This window comes from Sesamum indicum, linkage group LG8, assembly GCF_000512975.1.
Source record: "Sesamum indicum cultivar Zhongzhi No. 13 linkage group LG8, S_indicum_v1.0, whole genome shotgun sequence".
Classification (NCBI taxonomy): domain Eukaryota; kingdom Viridiplantae; phylum Streptophyta; class Magnoliopsida; order Lamiales; family Pedaliaceae; genus Sesamum; species Sesamum indicum.
In genome coordinates this window covers 2,851,584-2,864,486 of record NC_026152.1, presented here as the reverse complement: position 1 = coordinate 2,864,486, position 12,903 = coordinate 2,851,584, and the positions used below count along the sequence as shown (strand labels likewise).

Below are 12,903 nucleotides of genomic sequence, written 5' to 3'. Positions count from 1 at the left end.
CATAAATAATTGGATTATGTATACGTGTGGTGTAGAATATAGATTTCGAATTGATACTTTAATCATCTACACTGCTTTAGTTGAAGGAGTGATTCAGTATTTTTCATGGTTCAGTCAATATGTTTGAGAGTGAACCTAAATCATGTGTCGAAGCTCAACATCAAATGAACTATTATAAAAACTCTTCAAAGATGCGAATGACATTCGCAGCAGTTAAATGTCAGATTTCGATCTAAGTAGTGCAGAAATGCTAAACGCCACAGTTCCCAGAAACCTCGAGTAAGAATCTCTTGGGATCCCACCCCTCCTTAGAATTCCACCATAGGCTGAGTCCCGTAAAGTTGGCAAGTTTTATGAAACAACCGAAGATCACCAATAAATCACACCAAAATGCTCTGATGCTTTGACCACCCAAATATGTTCAAATATTGATAGCATCCATTGTTGTAAAGGAAAAACAAATAAAAAATCTAATTTAGCAATACAAGGTCTAAACTTCAGTACTGGACAATTGCTCAATGGTTCACATGAAACTGGGGCATGCTGGTCCTTTTGACAGTCCAAGACGCACTTCCATTCCATGATGCATGTCAACCGGACGGAATGATTCAGAATCCCTGGGATCTGAAAGGGTATAATAAGCATATCAGAACAGGAGTAAGGATCTGGAAAGATGATCAAGACACGTGCAGCTACTTTTTCAAGTATGCATGGACCATTGAATCATAAACTATCGACCAACTAACATGAGAAATAGATGAAACAATTGTAAATGCAACCATCTCTATAAAATGCATAGTTGAGAAACAGAGACAAAGCAAAAGCATCAAATGCTGCAAGTGAAGTTCACTAGTTCCGCAACAGAATGCATAGATACCCAGGACAAATAAATATAGAATGGCATGAGATATAGAAGTTCGCCAAGAAGATGATTAAGCATATTCAACTTGTTTCTAGCTAACATATACTTCATGAAAAATGAAGTCAGAATTTCAGTTAACCTCATATAATGCACTATTTCATATGATATAACATTGTTGTTCATCAGATAGCCATTCCTACCATAACGCAGTTTGAGATCAAGACTTCACAAGATTGTGGTTGGTCCAGCACTGGGTGGCCATCGGCATGTTAATACATTTTGCATATAGTTGAACAACAAAAAGCAACAAATGATATATGAATGAGTGAATTTTCTTATTATTAGATTTTTATGAATGTTACTGTAAAGTTAGAAGAAGGAAAATGTTTCCCTCCCTGCATGCAAAGCCTAAACATGGTTTAAAGGAAATGGAAATATGATAGCTAAGATCCCAAATGACCCTAAGTGATACATTATACAATCCAACGACCCAGTCTCTATCATCAAGGTCAAGATATTAACCTTGAGAAGAACTTTGTTATGCAAAACCATTAAGATAAAGATTATATCACATTACCATTCAGATAATCTTCAAAACCAAAACCTTCCAAAGTTCCAGTCAAGGCCTCTAAACCCACAAATGAAGACGGTATAGCTCCAGGTGGCCGTTGAAAAAATCTGCACGATATTGCCATCTTGAGAATTATACACAGCTCATATATAAGATTTAAAAATTTAAGTAGCCCAGGTTCAGTAAAGAGACATCAATTTTTGGCATCACTATGATAAATAAAACCCAACCATTTGAAATTCTAGGAAACGGGACAGAGAGAATGTATAATCCCACAAGAACCCTAAAGAGTATCATTTGAGGAACACATTACAATTGGCAAGAACCAAGAATCACTCACTAGATGGAAATAAGGAATAGAGCCATATGCCACTTAATTCGAAATCCCCCATGCCCATGATTTTACTTTCATTTGGCAGACTTATTGCCTTCCAATAACACCAGCATGCCATCTAAATACAGGAAAGATGCACATCTCAACAGGATATGATCTTTAAACAATTGCATCATCACCGTTGTCAACATAAAACTATACGACACCTGAAGTAGCCCTTGCTAAGCAACAAAACATTTAAAACAAGAATGAGAAAGGGGCAAAGGCTTAAAACCCCCCAACTTTTCTAGACTAACAAAAAGAACCAAAGAGCTTACAACAGTTAGATTTCAGCAAGAAAAGTTTATTTGGTGCCTTATCAGAAAGGGAAAGCCAAGTTTCACTTGCCGAGGCTTATTACTGTCTACTCCTTTTTGCCCTGTTCAATTTCTTCAACATAGAGTAAGCAATATAATTCAGTTTACTTCTTCAGTTTCTCAATACACAACTGCTGCAAAATCTCACTCTGAATCAACTATTAAAACAGCATATTAAAAGCCAAAGCTCTAGAACTGTTAAAAGAAGCCCCTATCGAACTAGATGCAAGTGCATTCAAAAATCCAAAAGTAAACCCTAATTCGCAACAATAGATCACTAGCTGCAATAATTCACTACAAGAAGAACTAAAAACAAAATCAAGTAAGAAACAAACAAACAGAAATAAAAAGACAGGAAAACACAAACTTGGAGAGAATCTGGCGGTCGAGCTCCATCTTCATCGGAAACGCTGCTCCATAAGTATTCGCTAGGATTCTCTTCTTCATGTCTTCTTGCCTAACCTTCGCCTGTTCATCAATATGCGAAAATATAAATGACAAAGAAAACAAACAAACAAACAAGAGCGAGCAGATAAATTCTGAAAAACAAAATTACAGAGCGGTAGGCAGATTCAAGGGGGTGAGGTTCAATAATGTCGCTCTTCACGCCGTGAATTCCATAACGGAGTGGATCGTCCGCACGTCCTTCGAGTGGTATCATCTTCGGCGAATCCATTACTACTATCTTTTCAGCTTTCCTGTTCCTCTTCGCTGTGGAAGAAATGTGAGCAATGGCGGAGAGAGGATATCTGACTATGAAGGGAAAAAAAATTCCGAGAAATCTTACTACACAAGAAAAACAATAGTTGGATGAATGTGGGCTCAGCAGGCCCAATAGTCGATGGTGATTTTAAATGATATTGGGTTGGGCCTTGAGACAACACACCTAATGGATTGAGCCATATCTCGGCCCATTGGTCCTGTTCTTTAGATGGTCCACTGTAACAAGAATAAGAGGGTGTTTGTCTGTTTTGGTAATATAAGCTCCGCAAAACATCTTATAAATTGTCTGCGACTTTATAAGATATTAAATAGTGTGTAATAAAATTTTGGGAGAATGAGCTTATAAGATTCAAAATTAAAAATATTATAAACTTATAAACTTCTTAAAAAAAGTACGGAGTTTTTTTATAAAATAAGATCTAACGTCTTAAAATATGTACGAGCTTATAAGAATTTTGAATAAGTTTAGCCAAACATTCTTTGAGTACTTATCATTTAATTAAGAAAAAATTGCAATTTCAATCCTGTAAGTACGGGAGTGGCAATTTTAGTCCAACAAGAACAAAATTTTGGCTTGTAATTTCAAAAATCCACTTTACCATTTTGGAAAATGTAAGGAGTTCTCGACTTCAACTTTGGTTATAGTAATTACAGAATTATCGTTACTAGAATCTTATAAGATACATAATTTTATTTTACTCAAACGTCATCTTTAAGACCCTTATAAGATACACGAATTTATAAGATATTTTGAATAAGTTTAGGCAAATACCATCCAATTAATGCATCATTTAGTTGATTAAAACTTATAAAAGATTTGAACTAAAACAAGAAGCACTAATCTAATTGAATATTAAAGAAGCTGCAGTGCTGGAGAGCAGTAGACACTTCTAACGTTGAACGAAATGCATTAATATGAAAAATATGTGTAGAAGGTTTGTTTGGGGATGGGATGAATATTAAAAGTATACTAAATCTGTAAAATAAACAAAGATAGATAGTGTACTCATTTTGTGTCAGAAAATAATGTATTGTGGGAATTTAGATAATCGCCAAATCCGGAATTGATGTATTCTCAAGTGTACGTTTTTCTGTCATGTTCTTGCCCTTCTTCGTGTCTTGTCCTCATCAATATATTTATATATATATATATATATATATGTATCAATATTGTTTATGTGCAGGACTATATATATATAGTACAAATTAAATAATTGTTGGACCTCTAAGTTGGTTTTAGAATAATACGAACTATGTTACGTATACGCATTGCTACTTCAACACTTTTAAAGAAGAGGGATGATAAGAATATTTGAGATTTTTTTTTCTTTTGTCTAAATTGTGTCTCAATATTCACTTACATATTATTATATTACAAATTCTTTTATAGGCTTATACACATCTTAATAATAATAAAGATTCGTAGACAAATTAAATATCTAAACAACAAATCTTGTTTCTGTGAGTTTTTGGTAAAATTAAATAGCCACAAACTTCTCTGGAAAATAAAAATGGATTTGAAATTTGCAGTATTTGAAACTAGACTAACATTCCCTTCAATTCCATATATGGTTCATTCATAATGACTGCTTTTGGCCTTCTCAAAATACGTCTGAAAGTGTTTTGGAAACCTATCAATACCATCATAGCAAAGAAAAATCATCTTGTTACTCTTGTTTTACAAAAAATATCACGTCTTCCTTGTAAAACTATTGACAAACTCTTACAGAATGATTGTGGATCAATGGAACTACATACATCTGCATACAAAAGTTGTAGAAATTTGCTTGCTCGCAAAAGTAGCAAATTTGGAAAGAGTTATTCTTTTTTGTCTAAATATAATAGACATGGTGGAGGGTTTTATGATCCCCATTCTTTATGGTATTATCACTAGAATAAACATTGTTGGTTACGTTTGTGTCTACCAGTACAAAGTTGCTTCTATCCAGCGTGGTAAGTTATAATGTGACAATATTATTAATAGTAGCTTTTATTGTGGGAAAGCAATAGAGAGCATGCCACCTTCTTCCTCCTTATTCTTGGTAAGATTTGTCGATATCTTCCACATTATTTTCGAATTGATATTCCCATGAATGTCCAGTCCTTTCGCATGCATAGCACTCAACATGATTTTTATCCTTGTTTCTCCTTCGATCATGGCCTATGGGAGAACTCTTATATTTGCACTGTCTTAGGGTGAAGTTCTTGTTTTTCTTGGCTCGACCTTCTTCTTTTCGAACAGCCACCCTTACGGCTTCGGCATCTACCACGACTTTGACCTCCTCCTCCTTTCAAAGTAGCATTTCCTTTAGGATTGAAGACAAGTTTTGCTCCACCAGCTTTATTGGCTCTTTTCATTAGAAAAAAATTTACTATTCGTCTATTTTTTAATGACTATATATGGACTAAAAGTCATTGTAAATAATTATTATATAAGAAAATTTTATTTTTATAGTCCTTTAACTTTATCTGCTATGAGTTTTAGTCTTATAAGTATATGCTCTTTTTTTTTTTTTATTAAGTCCTTTAAATTTCACAATTGATGAGAAATAGTCCGAATTAGGGTTTTGTACGCGATTTTCCTGCGAGATTTTGAAAATCAACCGAAAAGAAATAGTCCGAATTAGGGTTTTGTACGCGATTTTCCTGCGAGATTTTGAACATCAACCGAAAATTGCCCACGTGGCAAGCAGTTGTTGAATTTTTGGCAATTTATACACGTGTACAGCCACGTATAATAATACATGGCAATTAATGCTGATTGGCCATTACTTAAATAACCAAACCTCCAAAAGATTTATATAAAATTTTAAATTTTTATAATTTAAATAAAAATTACAATATAAAAATCAAATATATTTTACTAAGTATATTATTTACTATAAATAATATTAACTATATTTTTATATTATTTGTAAATTAATAAATAAATTTTCTTTAACTTTTTAAATTTTTTTCAACTTTCTTTTAAAAACTTAACTTTTTTAATTTTTTAAATACTTCTAATTAAATTAATTAATATTTAATTAACTTTTTTCCTGATATGTCGTCGATGACTATCGGTGGCCGCGCTCTCCCTCACCTATGGGCGACGGCCTCCATCGCCCCCTGTGCGGTGGATGCAGGGAGATTGGGGAGAGGTAGAGGGGGGTGGGGGGAGGGAGAGGAGGGGTGAGAGGTTAATTTTTTTAAAAACAATAATTAAATTTTATATGTTATAATTATACATATAATATAAATTTAAAATTTATTAATTTTTATTTCCTTTAGGACATGTTTAACATGTCTTTCCAACTCATATTCAAAGCCACATATGATTAAAACCCCCGAAAAATTATCCAACTCTGTTGCCATGTCATCTATCCAGCCAAAAATCAAAATTCCAACAATCGAAGGACTTTTTTCATTATTTTTGTAATTTAGATTATTAAATAAACGAAAGGCATACTTATAGAATTAAAATTAATAGAGGGTAAAATTAAAGAACGAAAGAGAATAAAATTTTCTTAATTGTGGTTAGATAAAACCAATGTAAAAACTTAATTTATCCACTATGAAAAAAATAAATATTTAGTCACACTCACAAATGTCACAACCAACAACCGTTGTGTGATCATGATAAATAATTATTTACTAATATTATTTATTTTTAACTATAAAAATTGGTCATAATTAAATATCACATTTTTTCTAATATCTTCATTCTTTCTTCATGGACTAATAAAGATCCATGAACTAGTCAACTAGGCATGGATTCTAGGCTTTTAATCTATAGCTACCACCACATAATTGAATTTTACATGAAAAAAAAGGGTAGAATCTTCTCTACTGCTCCCACATCTATCTTTTTTAACCAAATCGTTTCATTTAATTCACCATCACTAATACTCGTTAAATTCATTTACCTGCATTAAAATCGACTCAAACTTAGCCCTTAGAGTCTGTAACCACACATTGTTCACTTCATCAACGCTTACCCCTCGGAATTGTTTAGAATTTCTGGTGGATCTTTGGCTCTTGTCTGATTGATGGATTTTTTCAAAGATCTTTTTGACAACTTCACCATTAAATCCACTTTTTGACAATATTCCGACCAATTTCATCCAGCTGTCTTAACTGATAATACCAAAATTAATTGATTAGTCAATCTAATGCTCTTAAATTAAATACGGCTCAACCCAAATACATTAGGAAATGGAAAAAAACAATTTTAGTCATTTAACTTATATATAGGTGATCCGACTGAGATCGCGGGTCGCACTTTAGGTCGTCCCCTTCAGCTCCGGATCCTTAATAACCTGACAATAAAACAAATGTCACCTAGCCGGGGTGGATACCGGCACAGATGCTCCGACGCTCAAGTCAATACTGAGAATTATCCCTAGTAAAATATATTTTCTTAATCTTATGAAAGTGAAATTCGAATTAGACCAACCCTTGCACCTTTTTTCCTTCTCCTCTTTATACTGGTTATCTCCATATTCTTACGTGTCCTCTGCACGATCTTTATGCCCGCTCCCACGACCGCTCGTCCTGCTATCGTGGCCCACTTTTTACGGGCTTAAGATTGCCTTTAACCGTCTACCAAATTAGTGTGGAATACTAGGTCTAACTCTTTTTATCTCTGTCCCTCATACGAAGGGTATATTAGTCTTTCTCTATCCCCCTTCATCAATAGGATAGTATTTTTTATCTTGCACGAATTGAATTTCATTATTTTTAGATTAATTTGATCGAAAAATTACATGTGAGGCTAAATTACCTTTTTCATCCCATAAAGAAAGGAGTTTTCCTCTTCAGTCCCGCGGTTAACGCAATTTTTGTTTTTTTTCAACTTAGTCCCAAACTCTATTTTTCGTCAAATTTTAACGGAAGAATGGAGAGTTTAGTTAAAATATAGGACTAAAACGAAAATCCTGTAAATCATGGGACTAAAACGAAAAAGTCCCTTCTTTATGGGACAGAAAAGGTAATTTACCTTTGTTTTTTAAATTAATTTTAATTAGTTTAATTCAAAGTATATTATATTAAAAATATTAATATAATTATAATTTTACATATAGAATGATATTTTATTCTTAATAAATATCTATATTATTTTAAATTTATTAAATTATATAATTTAACAAATTTAATATTATATATATTATATAAAAACCTCAAATTGATTTATTAAATGATGATATTATTTTGGTCAAGACACCCACAGATTCTCCCAAACTCAGTTCCTGAAGCCTTTTTCAGACACTCCCACTACTCTCTAGCAATACCTTCTTACCACAAGTGTTAATTCTTCCCAATTTTTCTGTAATATTCAAGATCACAGAAATTGGATGCCTTTGATAATTTATATATTTGTAGATCCAATTATTGTATATTTATCTCTTTTGAAATCTTTTGCATTTTCTAACATAGTTTCAACAATAATTGTTATATACAATTTTCTTTTTGATTATGATATGAATGATATCTCAATACAAATCAATTAATCCAAATATAACCTAAGAGCTCCGGAACTAAAATTTGGCATTGCATTGCAGGTTTACACAAGAAAAAATATAATTTTTCGCCACTGTTAATTACTCTAGCAAAAAGAAGAAAAGCGTGGCAAATACAAATCAACCACGACTTTGCGATGACCATTGACCATTATTTATGCAAGTAGACTTAAAACATTAGTCATCGCCAAAACCATGACAACTATTTTGATTATGGATAAAAATTATGGTGAAAATTGATTAATTATGATAAAAAATTAAAATTTTATTTAATTTTATTTAATCATAATTAATAGTATTAATTTATTATAATTTTAAAATCATAGTCATTTATAGTGTAGTAAAAATTTAAATATTTGAAGTGTTAGATCGCAATAAACTAAAAAGACAGTGGAAAATATGTGCAAGATTTTGGAGGGGGCAGCGATATCTTTTCAACGGACATCAATCACTCTCCAGGTTTCACGGCGCAGGATGTCCAAACTAACCTTTCCTTCCTGCCCTAAATTTCACAGTACGTACCATAATTCTCAAACAGTGGATTTTCTGGTACATACATATATATATATATATATATATATACGATTCTACATATTGATCAACAAAAATTCTGAGTCAAACTTGGACACAAGGCTCCATGTAACCACTGAATATCGATCTCACGCAATCATAATACCTAAACATCAATATACAAATCGAAGAAATCGTCATTCAAGAACTCTATAAGTCGCTAGTAGTACTACTCTTTTCATTCTAATTCTTGCAGGCTTTTTCCTCCTCCCTCCATACCTCAATTCTCCTGCTCATCTCAGTTCTGTCTCTTCATCATCATTTGAAACTCAGAAATTGTTGATATTAAGGTTTTCTGCTGTTGGAAGCTCTGCTAAAATCACTGTTGCTGTACATTGCTGGGATTTAGTAGTAGTCAAAGGTATGGGAATTGCGTTGTTCTTACACTTACTACTGACTTTGTGTCGTCTGATTCATATTTGCACTAATTTTAGTTAAGGTTTTTCCTTTTTCCTTTATTTTTAAAAAAAAGAAATCCCATTTCAGTGCTTGTTTTAATTAGTGTCTCATGATTTATTTTGACGGGCTGCTTTTTTTGCTTTTTGGGAGACCTTTTTTCAGTTTAACAGAAAATGAACAATATTGTAAGAGTGGAAGAGAAGGGAAGTTTGATTTCCAGCGATCCAGGTAAGTGAAATGGACATTGAAACCAGCTTTCCTTGCAACGTACGAGGTGCATTCTTGATGTATATGTATATATATGTATGAACGTAATGTTTTGATTATGAGCACAAAGTCAGTATTGCATTTTATCCCTGTTAAAATATTAGTAAACAAAACACTTTCATAAAAAAAGGGAAATAAAAAAAAAACAATGCGACTCTTGAAATTTTGAGTAAGTTTGCTGCAATCCCACATAAGGGTCGCCCTGGGCACTTTTGTTTTTAATCGGAGTTTTCTGCCTATTAGCATGTTATGATAAGGAGGTCTGTTGCGTTTAACTCTATAAAAGTCTTGAAAATGCCAGTTTCATCAGCAAATTACGAGACAAATGATAGTTGTTGAGCTATATATTAAGACCATTTAACCATCGAAAAGATCATTAGTTAAATAGTAGAGTAGGATAATAATGTAATAAAAATTACACTTGTTATAATTTTGATCATGTCTTCAAGTATGTCTGTGTGTATGTGCTGTATTGATTGTTGTAGTGAGGTTTGAGTTCTAATGGTGAGACTTGTTATATTAGTGTGACATATATAAATTAGCATTGAGAGGAGGATATGTATAGCTAGCTAGCTGCATATGACTGCCAGAAGGGAGACAGTTGCCTCAACTTGGTAAAGAAGAATATATGCCATATATACAAGGCTAGCTAGCTAGAACCTTTTGCTATATACTTAACATAGATTAATTTTCACTTTGATTCTTCTGTTCTCGCAAATTTCTGTTGAAAATATAAAATGCAATCCGAGCGACGCAATCCATCTTTGGCAATCTTATTATCTTATAATGCATTATGCAATGTGCAGAACTAATAAAAGAATTCTGCTTCCTGTGTTTCATTTCTGACAAAAGTATTTAAGGAAATCCTCAAACATAAAAAGTGAAGGATGATTAAACTAGACGACGTTAACGAAAAGGGATACCCAAATGACCAAAAATGAGATGGGAATTAGCATGTCAATAGTGCTCAACTATGCCAAGAACTTCTCCCAGTTGATTTCACACATGATCATACTTCTCATCTTAATTAGCTTTGTATTCTTATGAAACAAACTGATGTTCTAGCTCGAGAGTAGACGGCAGACCCCAGTGCATAAAGAATGCAATTCTGGAACCAATCGATTATCTATCCTACGTCTCATCAGACTTAGCATGGATCATGTATCTTGAGTTGTTCTTCGCTACCGTTTTGTGAGCACCTCTGCAGGGAATTAGTGTGGTAGCTATATATGGCTCAAACATGCAATTCCTGCTTCTATAACCTACAACAGGACCTACCTAATTTGCAACTTCTTCTTCTCTCCACTCACACAATTTTAATTAAACAACTAGTGTTCAAACATTGCACTGAGCTGCAATATTATGTGTGTATATATATATATATGGCAAAAAAGAAATACAGAGGGGGGAAACAATTAATTAGTATAAGTATTTAGGCTAATTCTTACATGACAGGAAACATATATAGGACCCTGCAGCTTAATATTGATAACTTCATCATGACTACAACTTATAATTAATGATTCACCCATATCAAAAACAATTTAACACTTGACGCTGAATATTAAAGAGCCATATAAGTAAGCAAGTGAAGCGCGTTCGATTATTGAAGGTATGTATATCGGGAGACGTGATATTTTTCTAGCATCGAGTGATATTTCAATTCCCTGAGAAGGGTGATCGATTCATGCTGGACTCAAGAAATACACAGTTCTCCGAATTTACATATTATTACAAAGGATTGATGTTTCGCAAGCAAATTATATGTGTGTATATATATATATATATATATATTTCTACACTTTGAAGATCAAGAAATGGAAAAGTTACTGCGGGTAACTAATCTTTAATGAAGTCTCAAATGTATTAGACCACATAAATACTTCTGCAATAAACAACTCAGTTTTTTATTTTTTATTTTTTGTTTTCTTGAATCATAAAGCACATCCAACCACCAAATAAACTTGGAATTTCTTATATTTGGGTACTGGAGGTGTTCGCATTCAGATCACGTACAGAATGTATCTACTTAAAATGACTTACTATCTCAAGGATCCTCTTGAACCGGGGAGACAATATGGTAGGTATACCTACGTACCACTCGATATGTTTCTTTTGTTATAAATTAATACGGATTGATCGTTTCACTAGCCGCCCGCCAACTAACTCAAAGTTGTGCTAGCTATTCGTTTTTAGTTAGATATTTATACTGATGATGGATGTAATTGGAAGATCACAGTCTATATACAGTGTGATCGATATAATTAATTAGTTCTTGCTATATAAATTGGAGTATTTCTGATCATGATTTTGATGTTATAATTAATTTGGGCCTTGTCTACTAGCTTTCATATCTTGGAATAATAACATCATTTTCCAATTTATTGATCTCAAGTGCACAGAAAGTGCATCAAATTCAGAAATGTATTGACAAAGACAACTTGAAATCAGTCCAAAGTGAGTATTGACTCTCATGTTTGTAATAGGACCATGGGGTATAAACCTAGTAAACCAGAAGAATTGATGTCTTTATGATATACAGTGAAGTAACATGGGAAAATAGTACTTAAATGCCCACCCACGAACATTTAATAGTAGATTAGATTGGAAATATTTAACTCCGGACAAAATTATATTACATTCTTAAAGGTTCAGATTGCTGAAGAAAAGAGGTAGCAGAACTTACATTCCTCAAGCACCAGATGAACAACATTAATATGTTGATCTTAATTAAATTGGCTGTAGAGAGTAGTACTCCAAGATTACTTTCCTAGTTGTTTGAAGTGCTGTAGACCAAGACAAATTAAAAAAAAAAAAAAAAATCAATTTTGATCTGATATATATGTATATTCAGTTATATATATGATTCTTGAATGGTCTTAACTTATAATTACCTGTGGTTGAACTTGTGCTGATCCAAGATGGCAGATAAGTTGGATTGTGAGGTGAAGCTACTAATATCCCAATTCTCAGTGACAGTATAAGGAGAAGGGATGCTGCAGTTCGAACTCGAATCCCTCCAAACCATTAGATTTTGTTGATGAAATCCGAAAATTGAGGGATGCTTCACTTTCCTCTTGATCACGATGGATTCTTGAGTTAGGTCTTCATTTGCAGCTGCAGCTTCATAGGTTAAGGGACAATGAAGATCCATATTCAACGAGGAGGAATTGTTGCTGCACGAATTCGAACCTGATATTTTGCAAACTTCAAGTTGATTGTTCATGTACTGAATTGGGATGGAAGGGTTGAGATCATAGCACACAGTACTATTTCTGCAGGTTTGATCAGTACTCAGCTGTTTGATGGACATTTTCTCTCTT

The 12,903-nt window shown here is 33.1% G+C and overlaps 2 protein-coding genes across 2 annotated transcripts in view; both read right to left on the bottom strand.

The window, feature by feature from the left end:
* Positions 342 to 2,894, bottom strand: LOC105167492 (cyclin-B1-2). The gene is made up of 4 exons (XM_011087249.2): positions 2,680 to 2,894; positions 2,491 to 2,591; positions 1,440 to 1,540; positions 342 to 624 (listed from the first exon to the last, which is right to left on the bottom strand). Exons 1-4 carry the CDS (start codon positions 2,797 to 2,799, stop codon positions 524 to 526), a joined length of 423 nt encoding a protein of 140 aa, XP_011085551.1. The 5' UTR covers positions 2,800 to 2,894; the 3' UTR covers positions 342 to 523.
* Positions 12,083 to 12,903, bottom strand: part of LOC105167589 (transcription factor DICHOTOMA-like) — a 1,736-nt gene continuing 915 nt past the window's right edge. The window contains exons 2-3 of the mRNA XM_020695792.1: positions 12,475 to 12,896; positions 12,083 to 12,366 (exon numbers count right to left, since the gene is read on the bottom strand). Coding sequence (XP_020551451.1) covers positions 12,351 to 12,366; positions 12,475 to 12,896 — 438 coding nt within the window. The 3' untranslated portion in view covers positions 12,083 to 12,350. The remainder of the gene's footprint in view (positions 12,367 to 12,474; positions 12,897 to 12,903) is intronic.

Coding starts and splice junctions, on each gene's coding strand:
- LOC105167492 (XM_011087249.2), bottom strand. CDS start 2,799: ATGGATTCGCCGAAGATGATACCACTCGAAGGACGTGCGGACGATCCA. Junction 2,592..2,679: donor TTGAATCTGCCTACCGCTCT/GTAATTTTGTTT, acceptor ATTGATGAACAG/GCGAAGGTTAGGCAAGAAGA. Junction 1,541..2,490: donor GACCGCCAGATTCTCTCCAA/GTTTGTGTTTTC, acceptor AATATCGTGCAG/ATTTTTTCAACGGCCACCTG.